General features: G+C 41.6%; 1 protein-coding gene across 1 annotated transcript; it reads right to left on the reverse strand.

The window, feature by feature from the left end:
- Positions 1-783: 783 nt before the first annotated feature.
- Positions 784-7,306, reverse strand: LOC134066548 (SLAM family member 5-like). The gene is made up of 7 exons (XM_062521916.1): positions 7,231-7,306; positions 6,754-7,071; positions 5,168-5,416; positions 4,822-4,947; positions 4,367-4,401; positions 3,373-3,459; positions 784-2,641 (listed from the first exon to the last, which is right to left on the reverse strand). Exons 2-7 carry the CDS (start codon positions 7,013-7,015, stop codon positions 2,510-2,512), a joined length of 891 nt encoding a protein of 296 aa, XP_062377900.1. The 5' UTR covers positions 7,016-7,071; positions 7,231-7,306; the 3' UTR covers positions 784-2,509.
- Positions 7,307-19,192: the final 11,886 nt, after the last annotated feature.

Below are 19,192 nucleotides of genomic sequence, written 5' to 3' on the forward strand. Positions count from 1 at the left end.
GATCATATGTATAGCCTACATTTGACTTAGAAATAGTCATGGTAAATTTCACAGGGGAAATAGCATACTTAACCACATACTTGCGCAAGCCTATTGCTTGTAGCTTTATAGCGGCCCACGTGATCATGTTGCACAACTTTGAGATTATAATAAGGTCTTGAAAATGTGTTTTAGTTCCAACTGGAGGAGAAGATGCATTTAAAAGTAATGCCTCTTACTTTCTCCATCGACTCCCTGGTGAATGGAGCTGGGCCCTATGTAGCATTGATAGATTTGTCTGGAACACAGGGAAAGAACATATTGATTCGTTTAACCCAGAGCCATTTAGACAGCTCTGATCTCATCCACCAATTAATCTGTGAAATAATTATTAAGCATTGGCAGGCTATTTGACAATAGTATGCACTGTGTCACAAATATGTCTAATGGGGTTTGCGAATTTAGTTTTAATAAATGTTTAGGCCTGCTATATGATGTTGTGTTTGTTAGTGTAAGCCTATTCATTTAAAAAATACTTAGTAATGGAGAAGTAAGTAGCAGAATAATCAGACAGGCTCAACGAACCCATAATGAATACAAACAGGTTGCCATCTGCACACCGAGGAGTTGAGATCAGATTAGTGGAAACAAAGACAAAGTACAAGGATACAAGGATTTTATTTGTCACATACATAGAGATACTTTGTAAAACATTTAGTCAAATGGCATTTAGCTGCTCAACTTTCACGTGCAGAGGTGTCACTAACTATGTATAAGTGTAAAGAAGAAAGATTTGGAATAGTTAAATAAATAGATTGAGAGAGAAGGAGGTAAAAAGTGCATACAATGCATTTAAGGTGTGTAGCAAGTCCAATGCATTTAGGATGTTTTATGTATTCCATTAAAGAGGTTGACCTGTAGGCCTACGGTTAAAATAATGGGCTATTGTATATTTCTAAGCAGTTCTGGGGTGTTAGTATTGCTGTTGTCTAACCATGCTGACATTAAAACAAATAGGTTAAAGGAAGTTTATGCAGCTTAGCTAGATGAGATGAGATAAGATGACACCACACACTTGAAATAATGAAACATGTGGTCAAGAACCAAAAGGTCACTGCTTCCGCGCCACGTGCCACTTTGCACAGCTTGCACACACAGAGGTGATGAAAAACACATTTCAGTTATTCTTATTGTTAAGATCACTAGGCCAATCCTCCACATTAATATTTTTTAAAAGGAAAAAGAAAGGGGAAAGATATTTTCTGTTTTGTTCTATTTCTATTCTTGGTCCCTGTCCACATTCTGTGTTTTCTGAGTTAGTCTTAAAGGTGTGTTCAAGTGATGAAGAGCTGAAGGAGTGAGCCCTAACGGAGTGAGCTGAGTGGAAATTCACACTCTTGTGGTTGTGCCAGTGGTGATGCTCACTTCTCCTTTCTATGCTACTGAAGCAACATGTTGATTGGCTGTTGGAGTGAGCAGCTCTGCAGAAGCCACATGGCTGTGCATGAGCAGTGCATGAGCACTGGCTTACAGACAGTAGAAGGTGTCATAGAATGTGAAGAAGGTGTCACATATAGTATTTTGCTGAATACAAACAAATGGCTTTGCATCTTGCATCTAAGGATAGGAACCCCAGGAGAGGAACAGAAACTCAATGTCCACCCTGATCTCGGTTTCATTCTGAATCTGAGAACGTGACATGTCAGAAAAATACAAGATCACTCATCCATAATGTCTGAATCTGAGGACAGTGAATGGCCTCATTTTCTATAGGGGTATTATGAAGTAAATGTAATGATAAATATAAAATCACACATATTTTATGTGGTAGCCAAGCACAGTGCAGTGTTGGCTTGTCATATACTGCATGTGAATCCAGTGCTGAGAATCAATGCAGGTTTGAGGTCATTTCTTGATTCCACTTCAGATCTCTCATGCTCATTTACTATGTGTGCACCACACCACCAATAAAGGCCAGAAAAGTCTAGACATATAGCTTTAAAAACTCTTCAATTATATATTAATCTTTAATAACTTCCATATTGTATAAAGGCAAGCAAACACATGCAAATGCATAGTATACAATACCAAAGGCACATTTGAACAAACATAGATATTTGAGCAATATTTGACGATAGGGCTACACAGACTTGCATGTGTTATTTGAAAAGACAAGGTCTATAAATACATGATTTGCCTTTGCTAGGTTGTACTTTATTTGTACAAACTTTGACCTTACTTTTTAATGACAATAGAAAAAATTCTACTGTCACATTTAGCATTCCTTGGTGAGCGCTGTATATTGCTGTGTAATTTAATTTTGTTAAGTCTGTCACCTTTGTATTCACGTAATGAGGTTATTTGAATCTGCATAAATAAAAATGCAAAATGTTTATCCTTTGTATGTCTTGATACAGGTTTTAAGGTGTTGTAAGATGAAAGGTGCCAAAAAACTTGCTGTATCCATGCTTGTAAGTTTTGTGTTTTGTGCTGCTGACTATTATATCTATCAATCTTGGTCTTGTACGTTTTAAACATTTGAGACAGATGAGTAGACGTGCTCTGGCTTAGTTGTGTCCAGGTCTGTGCTGGGGCCGGTGTGGGGCTGGATCTGGGAATAGGTGCAGGGAGGACATTCAACTGAACTCAGCCGCAGTGCATTCTAGAATTGGAACAAAATCAGCAAAATGGGCTGTCAAGACTATGACAGCACAGTATATAGTATAGGCTAAGTAGAGTAGGCTAAGGGATAATGTGAAGAGTTCAGATGCAAAAGCCTCTAAATCCACTTTTGTCAAAAATGAGACAATGACGGTGAGTGAATGCTCTTCACATATAGTGTAAGTTAATTCAATAACTTAGCTCACTAAATATCATTCTCTTCATGGTCTGAAATATTGATTTGTAGGCGAAACTGTATAGGAGCCTGATACAAAATGATAATTTAAAAGAAAAGTGGTCAGACGGAGGCTTTTGCATCTGAACCCTTCATGTATAGAACGCTGGTCATTATTGGGAAAATAAGTACCGACAGGGCGAACTGCAATATACCGAAATATAATGACCGGTAGAACTTTGGGAAATCCCATTCAAGTCAATGCAAGTAGAATACTCCATTTCTATAATAAGAAACTCTTAAAGCAAGCTGGTAAAAGGGACTAGACCAGTTTCATTAGAGATTATTTACATTAATGATACCCACAATTTCAAATATTCCTCCCTAACATTATAGAGACACTGCATGGTTGGGTCCCACTCCACCATTAGACATAAAAATTAATTCACCAGAATCACAGAAATTCTAAACATAACCCATTACTGGACTACTGGGCATTTGCTATTAGCCATTTTGTCGTCAGTAACCAATATTTTTGTGATTGACATTAATGTCACCTGTGAGGGGCCTATCTCAGCATAGGATGAGGAACACTGAGACTTGGTGAGATTTGATCTCTTCACATCTGGTGATGTACTCAGAGCCTGTAGAGAGAAGGAAGAAGTGTAAATGAAGCCGAGGAACAGCAACTAGGTGTCTTAACTTTCACATTCTCAGTGAACTGAGACTGGGCAGAGATGGCCGAAAACAGTTTCACAAGTCATCTGGCTTTGCAGCCAAGATCCGTCTGGTAGAGGTTTACAGTATGTTGGCATTACATTTACTCTGAGAGAGGGAAAGGAGTAGTCTGGTTTTCACCATACTAAACTCAATCTTTTAAGATTGAACATTAGTCTGGCGAGGCTGCACTTTGTTTCTACTGCACTTCGCGTCGCTTAAGTTTCGTTTTCGGTGTGTCACCGGCCAATAGCGTGCCAGGACTAGATTATGGCCGTTTCTGATTGGAGCCAAAGGTCCTGGCAGTAAACAGCGAAAATAGATCTGCTGGTTTCCATATGCCATCACAGGTGCTTCTCAGTAGGACCAGGAGAATCACATAGAAAGGAGACTGGAGCACACTGATCTCACTTACAGTCTTGTATTGGTGCAAAAAGACTAGCGTTTCGACACTACTGTGTATTCTTCAAAGTCATCTTTGGAGCTCATCTCGTATTATCATTATCATTAGAATCTAATGTCTTGTAGAGAATATATTAGGTGTGAGGGTGAGGGGGTAGAACACAGACAGAGGCTCATCTTTGCACAAACAACGTCAGTCTGATTCTTTTCCAGGTTCTCAGAAGGACACGAAACAGACTTTCTATCAAGCATTGGGCAAATTATTAAGTTACAGTAAAATAGTTACTGTATGCAACCAACAGTTAACATAAAACACAAAGGTAAACTAAATTCATATGAACCGCGAGAACTCCAAACAGTGACCTGTGTAGGGAGTAACTGAGCACTGTTTGAAAATACACATTTGAAAATGAGAGACTAAGACAAACTTACCTCCACTGACTGATAAATGTGTAAAGATAAACTGCCTGCAGCAAAATGATGCACAGTGTTAGTGAATACATGCACACCCACCACAACAAGTTATTAGTGAACATAAGCATTCACCACAGTAGAGCAAGCCTCTCAAAATAAACTGTACCTGTGACATTAGGAAAACTGTATGTGGTTTACTAACAGAAGAAGTTTGTGTATGTGAAAGTGGTCATCATGCATTTTTTTTAACTATAGGACCTATGTTTGTCTGCACAAGCTGTGCTATTGTGACATTTTGATATTTTTATTAATTTGTGAAAATATTGTGTTTTGAAATGACTCATTATTAACTATATGAATATATACATAATGTCCTTTTCCCCTTTAAGTTAGGGTCTGAACCAGTTGAGGTAAGATATGATCAGGGCTAACCAACTACAGTTAGTGAACATTTAAACATTATTCCATTGTACCTTTACTTGTCACATGCATTCGGAAATACAGAACTCCACAAATTAAAAGTCCTCCTAGTGCTAGTCCTCCAGCGACAAGAAGTTTCCGTAAGAGTTCTGTGTCACCCCTGTGAGACTCTGCAAGGACTGCAAGGACACAGCATATAAAGCATACATGCTATTGCCATCATGACACACATTAATATATGTAAAGTCTGATTTGTGTGTGTGTGTGTGTGTGTGTGTGTGTGTGTGTGTGTGTGTGTGTGTGTGTGTGTGTGTGTGTGTGTGTGTGTGTGTGTGTGTGTGTCTGTGTGGATGTGTTTCTTCCCAGCTAAGATTAAACTGATTCTGAATTGTTTCTTACCTGGTGTATCTTGGCACAGTGTTACTGTGGAATTACTCCAGCTGAGTGGGTTGCTATGGTTGCAGATGATGACACCATCTCTAATAAAGATGGCCAGACTTGAGGACCCAGTCAGCTCCTTCTGTGTGCAGGTGCTGCTGTCACAGGTGGAGGTCAGAGAGAGGTCACCAGCTGTACAGGTCACTGTGATGTTACAGAGGTCACCACTGGACAGGACAGGCTGCACAGACAAGATAGGGGACACTTGCTCTGCAAACACACACACACACACACACACACACACACACACACACACACACACACACACACACACACACACACACACACACACACACACACACACACACACAGGTAACATCAACCATGCAGTTTTGATTGTAAGGGTAATGTGTGCTTGCCCTAAGCAAATGATTACTACGGTACATCAAAGGCACACAGCCATGATTGTACTTAAGATCTTACGCTTAGTAAATTAACAAATTGATTTAGTTATTGAGTTAGCTGTAATTGGAATTCAGACTTTAAATGTGCCTTTGATTCAAATTAGGCTTCACACAGTGTTTAGGGCATATTTTTCAACTGAACCATTACAGCAGTTGAAAAGCACCCCAATTCATTTTCTGGTCATATTTTATTTAGCACTGACGACAACAGCTACTGTATGTAAAATATGAAAAACATCAGTGAAATACATTGTATATGGATGACTGGACTGCTTATAGAGCTAATTAAAATATTCATTTAAATGCAGTTTCAGAAAAAGACAGTTGTAAACTTAGACCAGCCCTGAAGCTGCTGCAAAACTTCTGTCTCCTACATCTGTAGGCTATATACTGTAGGAAGCATGTAACCCAATCCCTAATGACTCTTAAAGGTACACTATGCACAATTTGCAGTCTGCAGTGTCCCACCCCTTCCACCCCAGCATTCTAAATCATTTATACATTAGATTGTTATATAGCATAGTCATATTACGGCATACATCATTTGAAAGCTTGGACTCATGGACATCGATACAAGACATATTTTTTGTGTAAAGAAAGATCTTTTTCATGTAAAATATGTGTAGCGCTTTACATTTTCAGATTAACCTAATTACGTTTCAATTAAATTTAATAAAAAATGTTGTCCTCCCTCTCTCCTGCCTTTGGTGCTTCCCTTCCTTCTAGATGCAGTGTATATCCATAAAAAGATACCACATATTGGGCCTTGAAATATCCACAGGAATCCATAGAAATTGAACAATCATGTTATTTTATCCATATATTTTGTAGTCATTATATCAGAACCACTGAAGTACAATCCAAATGCAAGCATGAAACATGGGTGTTACCTTTGATTTGAGACCATGATTATGGTTCTACACAAAGGGATTAGGCACAAATATGCAGCAAGCATTTTGACATTTTGCATGTCAGTATGCATTTTGGATGAGCAAAAGTCCTATGGGGAGGTTCCATTGGACATTTTACAAAACACATGCGCATACCCTGCAAATAGTGGTCTAAAGTACTCATATTTTAATTTTATATTGATCTGTAAGATTCATTTTGATTAGTGAAATGTTATGCATAATAGTAACTCACCGAAAATAGAGAGCCTGTACTCAACAACAAAATTACTCCCCACAGTAATTATCTCTCCTCTGTAGAGTCCGCTGTCATTCTTCTGCAGGTTCCTCAGCTCCAGAGAGAAGGTGGTGTAATTAAGCTCCACTATGCCCTTATACCACTCAGAGACAACTAGTTTGCCAGATGTATTATAAGGTGGATAATATTTAACAACATTATATGTGTCATTTAAGATCCAGTTGATCTCATATAGATCCAGACTGTAATTTCCCTTCATGGTCAGGGTGATAGATTTTCCCTCTAGAGCAAACACAGACTCCGGGGCACTGGCCACTGTGAAGAATGATAAACAGAGTGCTACAAGTGTCTCATAGAAATTCAGCAGAGTGAAACACAATTTCATGAACACTGCACATGATAAAAACATAAGTCTTACATCTCATTTTAATTAACAGTGTGTAGACAGATGTTGCATCAGATGCAGGTGCCTACCTCTGTGAAGGATTGCAGCAAGGAGCAGTAGAATACATTTTGTATCCTTTTCAGTACCTTCAATAAGCCTCTTTCTCCCCGTCATGACGAAGACAGACTGATGAAGCAGTGACAGAAGTAGGTCGATACAAATATAGGCCAGTGACAAAGTCAACCACAAGAACTAAGAAGTGAAACATATCAGACGCATGCTCTGTACGGATGAGGAGGTAGCTGTTTTAGACACAGATCATGTCACGGCCGAGGTGGCCTGGAGTGTGATTCTTGGACCCAACAGCAGACACTAACAAGACACTAACAATTAAGGGTAGTGAATTCTCAGAAGTCAGCAACCATCTCGTCCAAAAGCAGTGTAGGCAGAATCAGACTTGCTGTATGATCACAACACTTTAACATTTCCATCAGCATGCAATGCTGACATCTAGTGTACAAGTCCAGCACTGCCACACTAGTGCATGTTGGTATTCCTCATAGCTCCACTGGAATGAATGGCTTGTAGTTGTTTTTTATCGGAATGGGAAAGGTGGGTTTAGTCATAACAGAATAAAGGATGTTAAAAACATGTTCTGAGGTTAACCACCCAGGGAAATAGCCTGGGTGCAGCCGAACTTTAGCGCTGCCTGCATAATTTTCCAGCGGGAAGTTCTGACCAGAATCTTGAGGATGACGTAGTCAGGCAACCAGGGAACCATCACAAGTGTCTGCAGTTAGGATCCAAAAGAGCAGGGCTAAAATAGCAGGGGTTAAATATCTGAGAAACAGAAGTGTGGTGAGTGATGACTGTCAGCCATCCCGTGAGCCACTCACCTAATGAAAATAATAATACAAATGTAGCTATCACATCATCAGACAGATCACAATAATGTTTCTTAACTGGCGGACAAACTGCTTCAGTTTCCACTATGGCATGACTCCTACTGCCAGGCTTGAGGACCCAGTCATTTCCTTATATGTGCAGGTGCTGCTGTTACAGGTGGAGGTCAGAGAGAGGTCACCAGCTGTACAGGTCACCGTCACGTTACAGAGGTCACCACTGGACAGGACAGGCTTCACAGACAAGAAAGGGGACACTGCTCTGCAAACACACACATGCTGTAAATATGCAAACAGTGTTTAAGAGACACTATTAGTGAGCACAGCAAACACCAAGTCTTTACAGAGTCAAACAATTTTTTAGATAAACGTTGACCAGCTCTGAATAGATGCTGAATAGGCTCCACAGTTAAGACAGGTTGACACTTGCTCTGCAAAAACACAAAGTGATCAATCAACACACACACACACACGCACACACACACACACACACACACACACACACACACACACACACACACACACACACACACACACACACACACACACACACACACACACACACACACACACACACACACACACACACACTTGACTGAACATATTTGAATCAATATTATGTGACAGTGTTACAGTAGTCTGGACCCTGGTAATCTAGAAAGATTAAGGGTCTGGCCTAGGGTGACCAGACGTCCTCTTTTGCCCGGACATGTCCTCTTTTTGAAACCTAAAAATGTGTCCGGGCGGAATTTCAGAATCGTCCGGGATTTTGTTATTCTAGCCTAACGTATTTTCACCGAATTTGCATTGCTCTCTCTTTCATTCACTAGTAGGCTAATCACACCCTCCCCCTACAGAGCTAGCCCTTAGAGCTATCACATTCTCGGCCTAAACATTTAATTGGTTATTCACCTCATCAGCGCACACTTCCTTGTTTACCACTGGCAACGCGCAAAACTATCCGGCATCTTCAGCCATGCCGAAACGCAAGTGCAAGTTCACTGACGAATTGAAACGTAATTTCCATGTTTTCGGCTCGGTCGAGATCAATGCAAAGCAGGCAGTTTAGGAGGACTGAAAAGTATCAGCCATTGGACAACTTTTCAACTTTAAAAATGTCTCATTTTGTGCAATTAGGTTTTATTTTTTATTATTTTTGTTTCACCATTGTTGTGACTATACTTTACATTGTATAGCCTACAAATGTGGTTTTGCACATTTAAAACTTTCAACTACAAAATAGCCTTTTGAGGCAGTATTTTTCTGTTGGGCCGGCCAATAAAGCTCATTATCATATATCACCATGTATGTTGACACAATTGTATGAATGCACGTGTTCATAGGTGCATAGCCCACAAAAAATGGCCAAACTCAAGACCTATATCAGATACACCGATTTGATTGGTTCCACCGATGCAAGCGGTAAAAGTAATGTGCATCATTGTTCCTTGCCAGAGTGTCTTGCAGAGATATTGTGCTCTTGCGAGAACTCTGGATTTCTAGGTGTTCTAAGTGTTACAGTGCAAATACTCACAAACACACATACAGTATATACACACACACACACACACACACACACACACACACACACACACACACACACACACACACACACACACACACACACACACACACACACACACACACACACACACAAAAAACACACACCCTCTTTGGGGCTAAGCCACCAAAGATCAAACCAAAATGTTTGTGTTGGCTAGTCTGCAGAATTCACCTTTGAGTAATAAAAACCTGAGTTGTGGAATGCATACAAGATTGATGCTAGTATACTAAAACAAATGAAACTGTAGGCTACTGTATGTACAGGAGGCACCAAATGAAGCAATGACACAGATATTTACAATTCCAGAAGTTTTGCTCTTGCATGACTGTGATGCAATACTATGCTACTTAAAATGATTAATTCTTTACCTTTGAGAAGACTGAGGGCTAGAAGAGTCAGCGTGACCACAAAGGCAGCCATAGTGTAGTTCATATAAACACGTAAAGGTAGAGAAGCAGAGAAGGAACGGAGTTCTCAGCATGGCTGACCTCAGAGTTCCTGTGGTTAAATATAACTGCTTTGTCAGACTCAGTTCAGTCAACCTGTGTGGACTGGGCTGTCTGCAAAGTACTCAACACAATTAAAATAAGAAGAAATCATACACAAATTCAATATACCTGAGGTGAGGTAATACAATTAAAGGGAGTGTAGATATTGGACCAACAAGAAAGAGTCACAGAGTCATTGTGAAATGCCGTCGTCATCTGACTGTGTGTCTGACGTACAAGAGCAATGCTGAGCAGTAATAACATAATGATTACGGGAAGCGCAGTGTGTCTAATATGCGTCAGACTCCTATTTAAAGATATTTGGGAAGCACACCAATATGTATCATTAAATGTGGTTATCATCATTATAATGCTTCTAAAAGGCTTTGAAAAACATCATGATTCAGCTGGGCATTAATCTGAAAAACATACAAACTAGACATCCTGAGTTTTGCACACAATACTCGAGAGATTTCAGCAATATTTTGGTCCAGACTCGGCAAGTTGTAATGGCCCACATGGCTAATGCCTCCTACTTTCTTCTGCTTCCGTCTTACCACTATTTCCTGCTACTACACTTTCACTAGTACTTCAACTTCTGCACATCCAGCCTCTGGTAGTAGCATTTATTATAGTAGTATTTGTTAGTGGCCGTCAGTACCCAAGGGCCGAATAAATGCATAATTTAGAAAGAAAACATTTTGCATCCATTTCTTTACCTTCAATTAGCCTCTTTTCCCTCATGACAAAGACAATACAAATAGGCCAGTACACATACAGCACAGGTACATACTGAACTCTGTACAGATGAGGAGATGGCTATGTTAGATTCAGATCATGTCAGGCCGGCTTATGTGGCCTGTGATCTGATTACTGGACCCAACAGTAGACACAAACAAGCAAATTCTCAGTGATCAACAGCTCAACTGTCTATTCCAAAAGCAGAGCATGCAGAAATTGTAATCATAATGCCACTTGCAACACCAAGAAAATAAAACATATTTCCCAAGTCCTCTACATGCTTTTCTACATGTAGCCCAATGGGATTTTGGGTCTAAGTTCAAGTTTTTATTTTCTTTGATTTCATTTAAAATGTAAATTCATAATGTTTAAAATGTGGATTTAAAAATGTTAGTAATGTTAAAATAATGTTTACTTGTCATTAGAATTATTAAGTTAGTTAAAATGTTTTCTTTAATGAGAATTTAATCAGCCACCGGGGTAAAGGTCAGGTGGAAACAGGAAGTGGAGTGCGTGATGGAGAACGAGAGGAGAAGAAGGAGAGACACGAGTGTGTGAAGCGGTTCTGCCATGCTGCTAGAAAGAGACTAAGTTTGTAATACACCAACTAAGTTTATTAGTGTGAATGTACATAGACAAACGGACAGTTAGTCTTCCAGTTTACTTCACATTAGTGTAGCAGTGTTTTAGAGCGCTTACAGCCGTGTTTTATGTTTAATAACTTTACCGCGAGTACCGCGAGTGGATTCATAGGAGCTAGTCAGCCCGACTTAGCTCATTGCCTCGTTAGAGACTGTTGAGAAGCTAACACAGCCACTCATCCACGCCGTCTCTACGAACTGTTGCCGACACGAGTATCAGCTACAAGGAAAGACGTCTGGTCATCTGTTCCGCCAGCCCTTGCTGCAGTGGAGACAAGGACGACAGCCATCTTGCCATCGTGGTCTGAGTGAGTGCATGCATTTTCTTTTGGCGCTTACGCGCGAAGTAGCCATCTTGTTTCAAGGCTCCTACGCACACGAGCACCGTTTCAGGCCTGCACCGAGCTCCGGACTGATTGAGTATCATTTAACTTTATTAGTGTGCTTGCAAAAGCACACTATTGTTCTCCGTGCGTTTCATATACTACTTATTTATCTTAAGTCAAACTTTTGTCTCCCTATCTTGTCCTAGGGATTTAGAGCTAGAGACGCCGTTCCACCTCTCACGCGTCGGTCCTGATGCGAGGATGGTGGCTTGTATACAGCTTTTTGATACGCCTTGTCGTTCTCCTGTTATTCCAGTTTTTCCGGTCGATTTTTTCCCATAGGAATGAATGGAAAAGTGATTTTTGAGCGCTGATGCCCACACATTTTTCCACCTGTAGCCCAAACCGTAAGACACAAAGTCATGAAATGTGGTACACTGATAGAAGAGACTACCCTGATTGACACCACCAGGTTTCATGCTCTCCGCTCTCACGCCCTAGCGCCACCAACTGGTCAAAGTTGGAAAACACGTTAATGCCCGTAACGTTTGATCCGTATGGCCGATTTTGATAAAACGTATACCGTTGGAATCCTCTGACTCAGCCGATTCCAACGCACCATGTGACGTAATTTTCCGCCATGATGGATTTTCCACCATTTTGAATTTTGTCCAAAATCAAAGTAAAGCGACTTTGGCCGCATAGTTCATCCTATCGTCATGAAACTTGGCACGCGTGATCAACAGACCAAGGCGGATCAAATGCCTTGATTTCGCCTTCATACGTCCAAGCGTTCGCCTGTGACGACCAATTAAATTCAGCGAGCGAAGCCGCCAAACAGGAAGTGTGTCTATCTTGGCAATGCTGTGACGTATGAAAGCCATATTTGGTGGGATGACTTGAGACCCCATCCAAAGCACCCTCAATAAATTTGGTGTTATTTGGTCTGTCGATGGCTCTATAATTAGCAAAAACGTGTGTGTTGGTGAATGTATACTATTATTCGGAATAGCTCATCTTAAATTGCTTAGGTCATGCAAAAATGACATTTCAGAGTGATTTAAGATACAATGTTGATATTTTTTTTTTAAAAATCAAATCAAAGCCATTCTTGTAAAACATATTGATGCAATTATCACAGCACTATGGAATTCCACCATATATTTTTTCATCATGGTATGACTGAAGACACGGACTGTCCAATCTTTCATTGGATGACAGAGATTGTCCGCAACGGTACAATATGGGTGATGTTCTAGGGTGCTGCAACAGGGTGTCTCATCCTGAGACTAGTTAGATCTAAGCAATGCCATGGCCCCAAGGGGCAAGTACGGACTTACGCGCTGTTAGATAATGTGTGTGTTCATTTGGTATATATACTAGACGATCACACGTTGTTTCATACTGACGGTGTGTTTTGGATGATTTGTATTGACCTGAGCATTCTGGGTAAATCAATCCCAAAGCCGGCGAAATACCGGAAGTAGAGCTCTGTGCCAAGCAATGGTCTCTGTTTGCCAGCCAATCAGCAACTCGCGTTATCGACAGTTCTGTCGACAGTTTATCGACAGTTTTCTGCTTCAGGCCAATCAGCAGTTTGGATTGTCGACAGTTTTCTGGGCCAATCAGCAGCTCGGATTATCTACAGTTTTTTGAACTACGGCAGCAACGAGAGTGTTTTCACTGAGTGAGTAAAACTAAAATTAAGAAAATATTTCGAATGTATTTGCGCAACATTGTCACCCCAGAGCACTTTTACAATGTACTAACATGGAATTTGTCTATGTAGGCCTATTACATAGACCTATTACGGTTTTGGTATTTGAAGATAGATAATTCGTTAGCTATTTATGCTAATTCGCGAATAACTAGCATTATCGAACGTCAACACGTCAGGCGTCCTGTTTACACATGTAAACTATATTTACCTTTCGAATTTCTACTCCAAACTGTAGTAATTACATCTACACACTCTAGGGAAGCTAGCCAAATAGTCTGATCAAAGATAAAATGCATTTTGAGAGCTCGCCAGCATGTAATGTAATGTAATGTAAGGCATTGCATTGGAAATGAATGGGGTTGTACATGATGCTACAGTGTAAACATGTGACGATCACTGAACACACACAACATATAATTATGAAAAGACCATACAGTTAGTATCTTTAGACCCTTAAGATTATAATATCACCACGTGAAATCAAAAGATAAAGTTGAAGTTTATGTTTTATGCATTAACAATAAGCCTGTTTTTTAATTGCTGTAAATGCATTAACCCTGGGGGTCATCATTTACCTGTTGTGTCACGTTATGTTAATTTGTTATGTTATTCACTATGTTTCAATAGTGAATGTGTAGTACTAGGATATCATTAGTCTTATGTGTGTTATTCCTGGTAATATTGCAATTATATGTAGTTTAACCTGTAATGCTCGCTCAATGTAGTGCACGTTTAATACTGTGCTGTGTAATTTCACTGTGCTAGCTCCAGGCGTTGCAGCAGAGGGACAACCACTGGCACCAGCGGCGGCAGCGGGCTCAGCAGCGGCGGCGGAAGCGGTGGCAGTGCCAGCGTCAGCGACAGCGCCGGGCCCAGCAGCAGCGGCGGTGGATCGTCCTCCGGCAGCAGCAACGGTGGTGCCTACAGGCCAGGTGCCGACAGCAGCAGCAAGGGTGGCCGTGACACTGGCAGCAGCACCGGCTGTGGCAGTGCCTGTTCTGCCAGCGCCGTTACGGCTACTGGCGCCATTACCGCCTGCCCCCTCAGCTGCTGTCCTGGCCGTACCACCAACAGCTGCTGCAGCTGCAACAGGACCTTTTCGTGCTACACAGCCTCTCCTCCTGGACCTCTCAATGCCCCAGCAGACTGTGAGGGTGCTCCCCATCCCTCCCCCCCCCAACGCTCCCTCGGACAACGCCAGCCCCACACGTCCTCCCTCTGCCGCTGGCCGCCGCACATCACGCCGGCCCTCAGGTGCCTGCACTGCAGCTGCTGGACAGGACAGCAAGGACAACAAGCAGTGCAGGCAGCACCTCCTGCTCAGCCTGTCTCTTCATACAAAACTGAATAGGCGAGGAGGAAGAGGGCTGAGCAGAGGGCAGCGGCACAGCCAGGGACAGTCACCGCTGCCCGGGCCGGCGTGCCACAAGTGCAGAAAATGCGGCCTGCCTATGCTGTTGTTGATGGATGTGCTGTGAAAAAAAACACAGAATTGTATGCCATGTCTGTTCCTCCCTGACAGGTCGTTGTTCTAAACCAGGTTATTGGTGTTCTTCACCTGTGCTTTGACACCTTACACACCTACACCTTACACCTTACACTGCCTATGCTGTCACCTGTGCTTTGACACCTTACATCGCCTATGCTGTCACCTGTGCATTGACACCTTACACTGCCTATGCTGTCACCTGTGCTTTGACACCTTACACTGCCTATGCTGTCACCTGTGCATTGACACTTACACTGCCTATGCTGTCACCTGTGCATTGACACCTTACACTGCCTGTGCTGTTGTTGTTCTGCACCTGTGCTTTGACACCTTACACTGCCTATGCTGTCACCTGTGCATTGACACTTACACTGCCTATGCTGTTGTTGATGCATGTCCTGTAAAAAAAAAAACAGAATTGTATGCCATGTCTGTTCCTCCCTGACAGGTCGCTGTTCTAAACCAGGTTATCGGTGTTCTTCACCTGTGCTTTGACACCTTACACTGCCTATGCTGTCACCTGTGCTTTGACACCTTACACTGCCTATGCTGTCACCTGTGCTTTGACATCTTACATTGCCTATGCTGTCACCTGTGCATTGACACCTTACACTGCCTATGCTGTCACCTGTGCATTGACACCTTACACTGCCTATGCTGTCACCTGTGCATTGACACCTTACACTGCCTATGCTGTCACCTGTGCATTGACACCTTACATTGCCTATGTTGTGATTGATGTGCTATGTAAAAAAAATAATAGTAATAATTCTATGTGATGTGTGTTCCCCCTGATGTGCTGTTCTTATTCTGCACCTGTACTTTGACACCTTACACCCGTTCTTATTGATGTGTGTGCTGTGTAAAACTGGCCATGCACCCTTCCAGGGGCCAGTAGCAGATCCAGTACCAGTAGCAGATCCAGCCGAGCCAGTGGCTGGGACCAGTTATTTCCAGGCCCAAGCTGTTGTTTGACCCCTTTCTACTGAGGATTCTATTTCATGGATCTTTATTATGCATTAATTCAGTCATATGACTTCATATTTCTAATAAATTGTGTTGTTATATACTGTTATCATTGTTGTCGTGTCCTATGAAACAAATAAGATCCTATATCAATTTTAAAGCAATAAACAGTGTTTATATAGCTAATAATAATAATAATAAGTGTTTATATAGCTAATCATAATAATAATGATAATGTTTATTGTATAATTTAGTGGCATTAACACAGGAAATAAAAAGACATACTGTAAATGAAAAATATATGTATTGCATTAACTATAGGTTCAACACAACATATTTAATCATTGTAATAATTAGAACATGTATAAGGTTTCCATATACATACACGCCGATTTTACAGTAGGCTTCCATCGGGATTCGAACCTGCGTCTAGCATGCAATTCAGCATGCTAACCACACGTCTTAGGTCGCGTTTTTGTGTTAAGTGCGCATGCGCGCACATAGCGCGGGAAAAGAGAAGAATGCTTGGGGTGCTTTATCCTGAGACTGGTCAGATCATAGCAAAGCCATGGCCCCGAGGGGCAAGTATGGACTTCTGCTCTGTTAGAAGACGGGTGTTCATTTGGTATATATACTAGACAATCACACGATGTTTCATACTGACGGTGTGTTTTGGATGATTTGTATTGACCTGAGCATTCTGGGTAAATCAATCCCAAAGCCGGCGAAACACCGGAAGTAGAGCGGTCGCCCTGTCTGCGGTGTGCGTGAGGCAAGGAGGATTTTAATTAGAATGTAATCGCAGTTAGTAGTTTGTGGACAAGAGGCAGATGTAACGGACTGACGTTTCTGTTTGAAAGAGTTGTTTGTGTGTGTGTGTGTGTGTGTGTGTGTGTGTGTGTGTGTGTGTGTGTGTGTGTCTTTGTTGCCGGTGTACAGTATTTCTGAATATGAATGCTGTCTGGACAGGAAATGGCATAGCTTTTATCACATGCAACCAATCCAAAATCGATTTCATATTCAGAAATGTTAACCAGTAACAGCCTGGTTGCTTTGACATATCAAAACCAAATTTTATCCTATTACATCATTTGAACAGGTGAGTCGTCCTGTTTATTTTACCATCCATTTGAGGCTATAACACATTGCAACTTATTCAACAGTGAGTAAACTGCGGATGTTCCCGCATAACAGGATAGCTATACTCCTAACATTACTCGTATTTGTTCTAGAAATATGCCTAGTTCCTTAGGCTCCCTCCTTCCTTCAGTGGTTACGTGTTTCATGCTAGCTACACGTGAACAACTCATACTTAATTCAACACAAGGTCTACAGACCTTAGAGGTGTACATTTCATTTTCATACATCAAAGCGTTCGCCCGTGACAGCCAATCAAATTCGATGGTGAAGCGTCCAAACAGGAAGTGAGGTCAAATCTCGGAAACGCTGTGAGGTATCGAGACCATATTTGGCGGGATGATTATGGACACCATCCAAAGTAGCCTCAGTAAATGTGTTGTAATTTGGCCACTAGGGGGCGCCGCAATTAGCAAAAATGCATTTTGGCTCATATCTCTTTACGTCTTTGGGATGACATCTACATTTTTACATTGGAGGTGCTCTGGGACATACCACTGATGAACCTAGGCAACTTGTCAGGTCAGTGTAAGAATTCGGCAATCGAGGGCAACGTCGCCAAACTCGAAGCAGCTTCGCGTCTTGGCCAAACTTTGGCGCTTTGACCTGAGGGCGAGCTGTCGCTTATCCTGCCGGGGCGCTCTCGTGGCGCGTCGGAGCAAGCACACTTCGCACTTTCCCACCGGGAAATGCTTTCTAGTTTAGTTATTGCCGGCTATAGGACTATAGGATTGGGGTTTACTTTGTGAACTTTGATATTGAATGTGTCCTATGACTGTGGGATATTTTGAGTTATTGTATGGTCATTGAATGTGATCTGGTTATAGCCTAAAGCTATTCATTCATTTTTGCAAAGTAAAAAGATTTATATTTTCATTACAATTCATGTTTGATGTTGATGCTTTTACATTGTAGATATTGTCATTTAGTTAAAAAAGGGATTTCATTAGTTCATAGAGCTCAAACATACATATCAAAACACAAACACAATTATTACTTTTCCTTTTAAAAGAACTCAGGGCGTCCCAAAGAGTGAGAGAGAGTGTATTTAATGAGACATGCCCACCACAGCGGCATTGGGGCGCTACACAAAATGGAGGCACTGCTGAGATGTTTTGAATATTTGTAGCTTTGAACATTAGCTATTTTGCAGTTATTTTGATTTGAGAATATCTTTGTTGCAACCTAATTTGTTATTGAGAGATATTGTGATTTTTTGCCATGGAGTCGCGGCCTTATCCGAAAGACAGTTTTAAAGCGGAGCTGCTTCAATGGTGCAGAGGTGAAAATATTGATTCTAGTCATGCAATATTAGTGGTTGGTGTTGACGAAGATATTGCAGTAGGCCAAATTGAAGACGTCTTACATACTGTGCGATGTTGGGGACGTGTGAGAGTAAGGGGGAGGATTTTCAATAGTGACGCGGATGGTCTCTTGGTTCTTTGTGAATGTAAAGAGGAGCTAGATCCACGGTTGGTTCCCCCTGAAGTAAGGCCTGCTGATAGTGAAGTAGTGTGGAGAATTGTGATAGCTGACCAAACTCTCCCCACTCCTGATGATTTTTCTGCAAAGTTGAGAGACTTTTTACGGACTGAAGGTAAAACGTCAGCTGATTTAAAAGGTTTTTGCAGTCCTTCTGTTCCTCTGCGAGAACCTGAGGAGGCAGTTTTGCGTGCTATGGTTGATGTGGTGAGCCGCGCTAACAAAAGCCAGGCTGAGAATCACGGTTATCGCCGTCTTCGGATTTTTTCAGGTGTCACTCCCACCCCGGCTGGGGAGGAATCTATGGAGTATTGGCTTGAACAGGCCACAGTAATGGTTCAAGAGAGTGACTTGGCTGAACAAGAAAAAAGGCGTCGAATATTGGAATGTTTGAGAGGCCCTGCTTTAGAGGTAGTGAAGTCTTTGCGCCTCAGTAAGCCAGGTGCCAGCTCTGAGGAATTGTTAGAGGCGCTGGATAGTGCATTTGGATCTGCCGAGTCTGGCGAAGACCTCTATTTCTCTTTCCGTCTCATACAACAGAAGGCTGGTGAGACTTTGTCAGATTATGTTCGGAGACTTGAGCCTTTTCTGGCTA

Source organism: Sardina pilchardus, chromosome 2, assembly GCF_963854185.1.
Source record: "Sardina pilchardus chromosome 2, fSarPil1.1, whole genome shotgun sequence".
Classification (NCBI taxonomy): Eukaryota; Metazoa; Chordata; class Actinopteri; order Clupeiformes; family Clupeidae; genus Sardina; species Sardina pilchardus.

Excerpts from the sequence above, each read along its gene's own strand:
- LOC134066548 (XM_062521916.1), bottom strand. The coding sequence starts at position 7,015 with ATGAAGGGAAATTACAGTCTGGATCTATATGAGATCAACTGGATCTTA. Across the intron at positions 5,417-6,753 it reads GTACAGGCTCTCTATTTTCG|AGCAAGTGTCCCCTATCTTG; the intron begins GTGAGTTACTAT and ends GTGTGTTTGCAG. Across the intron at positions 3,460-4,366 it reads ACATTTATCAGTCAGTGGAG|GCTCTGAGTACATCACCAGA; the intron begins GTAAGTTTGTCT and ends TTCTCTCTACAG.